This window comes from Quercus lobata, chromosome 1, assembly GCF_001633185.2.
Source record: "Quercus lobata isolate SW786 chromosome 1, ValleyOak3.0 Primary Assembly, whole genome shotgun sequence".
NCBI lineage: Eukaryota > Viridiplantae > Streptophyta > Magnoliopsida > Fagales > Fagaceae > Quercus > Quercus lobata.
In genome coordinates this window covers 34,235,820-34,243,272 of record NC_044904.1, presented here as the reverse complement: position 1 = coordinate 34,243,272, position 7,453 = coordinate 34,235,820, and the positions used below count along the sequence as shown (strand labels likewise).

Sequence of the window (7,453 nt, the reverse complement as noted above, 5' to 3'; positions counted from 1 at the left end):
TGCATAAATCTGAAGAATATCTTAAGAAAATAAATCTCCTTGCTGATTTCTCTTAAGCTTCATATTAAGTGGTGTTAAAAACCAATCCAAAAATTTCCTAAGATGCCAACTAGTTAGCTAATCAACATTCCTTTCTTCATGCTGAAATCCGTGATCCTTAACTAATATCCATTAGGTGAAATTTCAGAGTTTATATTAAAGATCTTCACAGCAAACTGCTGCTTACAAAAGCATGTTTCCTATATTTGTTATTCATTTAAAAAATGGGGGAGGTTTAATGTTGGCTATTTTTTTTTATTCTTTTTTTTCATGATTAGGTTGTGTTTCGCATAATAACAGACATACAAATTACTTAACAGACAGTTGGCATACTTCAAAGGAGACCTACATATAGAAACTATCAAAGAATCTTGCCAAGAAACTGAAATAAGTTTATAATTACACAAAATAAAATATGAATCAAGAACCATTTGAGTCTAAAAGTGATACTTTCCTCGATGAAAGCAGTAACTCTTCCCGACTCTTGATTTTCCATGATCAACTCCCAGCAACATGAAAATAGTCCCATAGTGTTTTATTTGGATTTTCACATCATCAAATTAGTCAAATTAGTGTGTTACAGAATATCAAAAGATATTTAGCAATATAATTTGTTGCAGTATTCCAGGTGTGCATGCCATAGAATCTCTAATTCAAGAGCACGCAATGCAAAACGACATTTAGGGATTAAGTCACTTTATGACCAAAAACTGCAATCAAAATGAACCACAACCAATAAGATTTAGTGCTTTAGATGGAAATCAACACATTATCATCTATGATATGGGTCCCAAGGAAAATTATTTTCGAAGCAAAATTCAAGCATTCTTTAATTTTAAGTTTTTTTTTGGCTCCAAAGGGAAGGGGAGAGGGAGATTGGAACTAGTGATGTCCACTTCACGAGGCACATTCTACAACCAGTTGTCCGGATACAACCATTACAAAGCATGTCAAACGTTTATATAAATGAAGTTTGAAATGAATATAGCACTATTATTATTTCCCAAGTTGATCACTAATGCATAACTATGCATGCAGAGATCTGCAATATATTGACTTAAAATCATAAAACAAATTTTGCTCAAATTTAAGACTATGATCTTTTCCTGAGTTTTTCATACAGAATGCAGATTAAAGGTCTTGAATAGCATTCAGTGTCCACTGTGTGAGAAGAAGAGTATCTTGATTTTTGCATTTAAATGAATGGATAGGATCCAAAATAACTGATGGACCATCCACCAATTATATCTAGCTTCAAAAGAAAGTGACCAATCATTTATACTTCATTTTTTTAATACATTGTAAGAGAGGGAGGGTGTGTTCGAACCCTGAACGTCACCATTGGAAACACCAGGAAAGGTAATTTGACCTAAAGCTCATTAGCTCATTGATACTTCATGTCCTCGAAGAAATGTTGGGAGGAGGAAGAAATAGATTCTAGATGAATTTTTGACTGCCTAGCAGACCTCCAAGGGTCTAGGAACTTGATGGTTAGCACTCTAGATTTGTGCCACTGCCATACAAACATACCCATATACATGCTTGCCTTCTTAATTACACAAGCAGAGACAATTGCACATTACATTTTCAAATTTTTAGGCTCTGCAGTCCAAGTTTGATAAAGTGGGCAGTAGCAAACCCAAGTTTTAAATATTAATCTGCATAACAATGTGTTGTTACATATGAAGTAGATCTAAGGAAAGAACATACGGTTTTGTTTTTGTATGAATAATAAAGTAAAGACTAAAGGCACAAATTTTTTGCTGAAAAGCTATTGTGACATCACAAGTGTTCAAATTTGATTGATCAGCAGTTATGAACTTTCATCAAGTATTCTTCAGAGATTCTACCATCAACTTGTAAAGAGCAAATCCACCTTGATGGCAGCCAGGCATTTTTGATGTCATATTCTCTAACTCGCTCTGGTATATAGGAAAACTGATGAGTACTTAAACCTTAGTCTAAATAAATGAATGAAATCAATCAAGCATCTACAATATCGTACAAAGCAAGAAGTTGTTATTCCAGCTCAAAGTTTTTCCCCCCCATATATACCCCTGCACAACAGTGCTCTCTCTCTCTCTCTCTCTTTTGTGAATATTAATCCATTGGTGCTAATTGATAAAACATAACACCAACCCCGCCCCCCCACCCCCCTCCCCAAAAAAAAAAATCCTCCAAAAAAGAAAAAAGAACCTTAAGTAACTACCAGCACCATGACTAATATAACAGCCTTATATAGGTACCACAGTAATGCCCCCTCCCAAGTCCCCCACAACCACTGCATTAGCACTGTGTCCCATGCTTCCATCAGTATGAATATTTTTACCACATCCCTTCAAACCTATACACCTATACAATCCATACGTCTCTCACCATAAGTTGTCACCCCAAGTTGATCTTTTAAAAATGAACCATAAGTTGTCACCCCAAGAAAATAAAATTTGAACTAACCAATGAAACTGCATAGAGTTGAGTTGACTCATAGCCATCTTGTGCACTCAAATACAATTGTTGAATTTCCTTTGACTCCAGACTGCATTTGATGGAGAAAAATGCGGTTGGTCTAACATTCAACTCCCTACGGGATATACCAAGGAAAACAGTATTGCACTGCATGAGAAACAAAAGATTAATATCAGATACTTTACATTGAAGATCAAAAATAAAACCTAGGCAGAGGGAATATTTCAACAACCTATCAAACCCCTTCATGAGCACTCATAATTAAGATCAACTACAGTGCAGAAATTAACCCTGTTAACCAAAAAGATACTTGTACTGAAATAACTATGACGTAAGCAAGAAGAAGAAATTCTCTTACAACTAAGATACTGAAACTTACAAGGGTTGACGCAGGTACTCCAATTTCTTCAACTACTTCACGGATAATGCTGTCAAACATCTCCTGAGAGACCTTTTTGTTAATAAGCTCGGAGCCTGTCAAGTCCTTGACATACTGATGGGATGTAATTCCAATTTCTTGGGGCTGTCAACCATCAGAAGATGCACCATTAAGTCTGGATTAGTCAAATATTATTTTATTTTTCTGCAAGAGGATAGAGAAGAGCATGAATTTTTTTATAACCATTAAATAATAAATTATAAAGTACTGCTTGTGACTTTTTTTTGGTATACACACACATCCTGTGGTTCTTGGACCCATGACCTCACCTCCTATCCCATTGTTGTGTGAGGAGGAAGTGCTATTTGAGCTAGAGTTCATTGGCTAAAACACTGTATGTGAATAACTGGATAACAAATTGCAAATACAGAAATGCACTGAAATCAAAACAGACAAATTGAGATTAAACATATGCTGTGGAATTAACTTTCCCCATCTACCGAAAGGAGAGAGCACTTCCAATTTTAATATTCCATATTCAATACCTCTGGATGGCCCCCTGGGAAAACATAGTGTCCAGGAAATTCCCCAACATTAGTACTTCTTTGCAACACAATTATTTTTCTGTCAGATGTCTCCACTATTGCACCATTACCCAGTGGACTTGAGGTGTGTTGACAGCGTATAGAGTCATCTACAGAAAAAGAAAATTTACAGATGCTAACAGAAATGAATTACATCAATACACACTAAAATATTAAGGCATTTCTACTAAGCCATCTGAGTTGATTTTATCTGCCAAATATTATGCATTATCATAACTCAAATAAACTTGAACCTAATGTCTAGAAGTTTCAATAGCTAAAGATAATGTGTATATCCATGTTTAGTTCTTGCATTATTTCCTTAGTAGTCTATAAGTTCAACCATTTGATTCATGCTACACATGATGACATCAGAAATGGCTTGAAGTCCCAGGGAGCTGAAGGATGCAAGATGAATAGCTACAGAAAATTTGTTGGTAATTCTGTGCAGCATGAATTCAGTAGAAGCATATGAGATAAAATGGAAGAAACTCCAGTCAGCATATAAAATTTCAAATATAAGTTAATATACCTTCTGATGGAACCAAGAACTTTTCCCACTGAGGATTCAAGTTTGTCCCCATAAAAGTCCTGGAAACACATAAATGAAAGAGAACCATTACTTTGAGATGAATGCAATGAGAAATAATATGGATCAAGAGAATTCAATCAAAATGCTGCAGAAACTTACTACTATGGAATATGGATATTGAGAATATGCAAAGGATAAACAATAGAATAGCAATTGCTCATCATTTTGAATTTTCGAGGATGATATCTCCATACCAATTATCGATTGAGTTTTCTATTTGGTGGTTAGAAGACCATTTTTTTTTTTTTTTTTTTAACTTCTTTCTGATCAAAAGATAGCATTCAAGTCTCATATAGTGCTTTGCATTATTCAATTAAAGTTAATCATATCATGGGTCATACATAAGTATCCATAAGTTGAAATACATGTTTCAAACTAGAAATTCCTATTGCCTGCCAACTTACATTTCTATTGAAACGAGACAAAGAGCTCTGATACCAAAATTGATGCAGGACACAGGGCTTTAATGTCAAACTTGATGCAGCACAAAAACAGAAAAAGTAAAATAAACCTAGGAATTAACATCTAGGGTTGCTTGGAATTTGGAAACAACACCAACTGGGAAAAGAAAATAAAACCTAGGAATTTGTACTGTGGTTACTTGGAATCAGCACCAAGCCATTAAAAAAAAAACCAACAGAAATTTTATTAATCAAGCAAAATCGTACCAATACTGAACTTAGGGCCCTTTAAATAAAGTTCTGGACCAAGTAGGAAAGGAGATACGTCTTAACCAATTATATATAACTAAGTAAAAAATTAATTCTAGAAATTAAACAAGATAAAAATATCAATCAGAAATAATAAGTCCAATCTAGTGTCTGCATATAAGGGTTCCCAAGGGCTGTAATGCACTCTATTTCATGCCAAATTAAGCAGTTGTTATTTCAAATATGCTAGAAAAAGGTCAAAAATTCTTTTGTCAGATAAATGTCATTAATAAGACCCATAGCAGCATTAAGCACAAGGATGTGTGCAAACAAATTTTTAAGTTCATATAGAAAATAAAAAATGCCCCTGCATTTTAGTAGCAGAAGGTTGCCAGGTACTCCAAACTCACTTCCTCTGATCATGAACAGTGGGATGCTCAAGAAGGGCGCCACATATTCCCTCCTTGTTTATTACTGATAATAGTTTTAAGCATCACAGCATGTATGCTAGACGACCAACTTGCTAAATGCTAAGGCAGGCTGGTCTAGTACCAACTACCAAGTCATACAAATGTGGAAACTACTAAAATAATGGCCACCGAAGGCCACCAGCAGTAATTACCAGAAGCTAAATAAAAGGAAAAAGGAAATTTAAAACTAGAGATATTACTTTAAAAGCTAACAACTGTGAAGACAATATAGAATATGAAGGGTCTTGCATCTAAATTCATTCAACAGGGAAACAAAAGTATTATTTATCACCATGTCTATTATTTATCAGGACACTTTTTTTATATTTATAAATGAGGGTATCTAGACTTCTTCAAGTGTCTAACTATTCTCTCAAGCGTATGCAATTCCCCTGACTCCCACACTCCAGGTTATTAGTTGGAGGAACCCCTTGGGGGTGGCCCCAATATGCTAGCAAGAAGTTTTGAACCCAGGATCATATGGATATCATGAGGTCTTGGGAACCACTTAGCCATTAAGGTTTTATTTTATCAGGACACTTAAGTGCATGCAGCCATGCACCTCCACACACATGGCCACCCACAGACAGAGAGAGAGAGAGAGAGAGAGAGAGAGAGAGACCTATAATCTGTCAAACCAAGGTGGAGACATACATGAGAATCCTGATTAGATCCATCACCACAAAGCAAATTGTGTCCTCCATACTGTATAATTTTTAACAAAACAAATAAACAATTAATAAGATATGCTAATTATAAGAAATCTACCAAAATAAAATACATGCACTAAAGTTCTGTTCTATAACATACCACATGCCCTCAACAGAACTGATGGCACTGGCATCAAATGCTTCTTCAATTAAAACTACACAATCAAAAATTTTTTTTTTTTCATACACAGTCCATAAAATAAAGTTCTAGATACAAGAATTTCACAGAGTTATAGCCTAGGTACTGACAACAAAATATAGTCACCATCCAATTACATAAATACTAAAAAATGAGTATGCCTAGAACTTATACCCATAAACAGAATCTAGCTATTATCCACGTACCCGGAACTTTGTTCCATTGTATAATGACTTGTTGTCCTGAACCTTCTGATCCCATATCTAAACAAAAATAAATGAATTAGTAAATAACAGTCAAAAGCTCCAGCTATAGTCTATAGAGGTGTTTTAATTTCCATGGAAATCCAATTAAGGCCATTTTAGTTTGAATAGGGTCTAACATAATAATGTAACAGAAAACAAATAGCTCATTTAAGTTCTATCAGAATCAAATGGGCGCGTATAAAATCAAATGTTAAACACAGTTACTGATTCAATTTCCCAAAATTGACTAGTTTTGCTAAATCAACAACTTTATCTAATGAAATAATGTACAAAATTTTGAACTTTACATTAGAAAAAAAAAAAAAAAAAAAATTAAGGGTCACCTCAGAAATGGAATTTTCCAATTCAATGTCCTGGTGGAGAAGCCGATCGTATGCTACATCAAATGCCACAGACACCTTTTGCACATTCACCAAAAAAAAATTATGTATAGTTATAGCATAATTACACGTATAGATGCTTTAAGAGGATGGGAATTTAGAGAACCTGTGGTGGTGAAAGACCTGAGGGGCACGAGAGAAGAAGCTTGAAAGGAAGACTAGCAGAAGCCAGTGCCTTCTCCATTGGAACGGTACGCGCACGCAAAGTGTTTGATGAAAGTTCTCACAGAAGCGAATAGGTGCAAACATATCTTTACAGACTTCATAGAAACTTCGCAAATGGGTGTAAAACTTCGTAAACGACAGTGACTTTGGGCGCGTTTTAAATTTCTATTTTATTGTCAATGTGGTTGACGTCATGTCGTTGGATGATATTGAGTTGAGTCATGTGGCATGTCATGTCCATGTTCGCATTAATGCTTTTATTATTATTATTATTATTATTTTAGGGTTTGGCTTATCTGCATTTTTTTTAAATTAGAATATCTTTTTATTTTAATGAGAAATTATCACATCATCCACTAATTAAATAAAAAGTAGAGGTTAAAACTCATTACCACTTACCATTATATATTTAAAATAAAATGACATATTTAGTTAAAAAAGTACTAGAGACAAGCTAAACCTATTATTTTATTGTTATAATTTATTTTACTTTTTTTTTTCCATTGTACAGTTCACAAAATATATTTTTAGTAACTCAAAAGTCAAAACATTACTTTATCTATTTTAAATTAATACCTCACTTTATAATCTACTCAGTTTCAAAAATTTTATT

General features: G+C 34.2%; 1 protein-coding gene across 3 annotated transcripts; it reads right to left on the bottom strand.

The window, feature by feature from the left end:
* Nucleotides 1-1,589: 1,589 nt before the first annotated feature.
* LOC115988110 (nudix hydrolase 9) lies at nucleotides 1,590-6,981 on the bottom strand. 3 transcript variants are annotated; one of them, XM_031111767.1, is made up of 10 exons: nucleotides 6,782-6,799; nucleotides 6,619-6,693; nucleotides 6,236-6,292; nucleotides 5,991-6,045; nucleotides 5,835-5,885; nucleotides 4,001-4,059; nucleotides 3,430-3,578; nucleotides 2,885-3,028; nucleotides 2,494-2,652; nucleotides 1,590-1,961 (listed from the first exon to the last, which is right to left on the bottom strand). In XM_031111767.1, the coding sequence occupies exons 3-10, from the start codon at nucleotides 6,288-6,290 to the stop codon at nucleotides 1,866-1,868; spliced, it is 768 nt and encodes a 255-aa protein (XP_030967627.1). In that variant the 5' UTR covers nucleotides 6,291-6,292; nucleotides 6,619-6,693; nucleotides 6,782-6,799; the 3' UTR covers nucleotides 1,590-1,865. The 3 variants fall into 3 exon arrangements, with proteins under 3 accessions (XP_030967627.1, XP_030967612.1, XP_030967619.1); XM_031111752.1 differs by lacking the exon at nucleotides 5,991-6,045 and having other exon boundaries at nucleotides 5,803-5,885; nucleotides 6,799-6,981; XM_031111759.1 differs by lacking the exon at nucleotides 5,991-6,045 and having other exon boundaries at nucleotides 5,803-5,885; nucleotides 6,782-6,955.
* Between the last annotated feature and the right edge of the window lie 472 nt (nucleotides 6,982-7,453).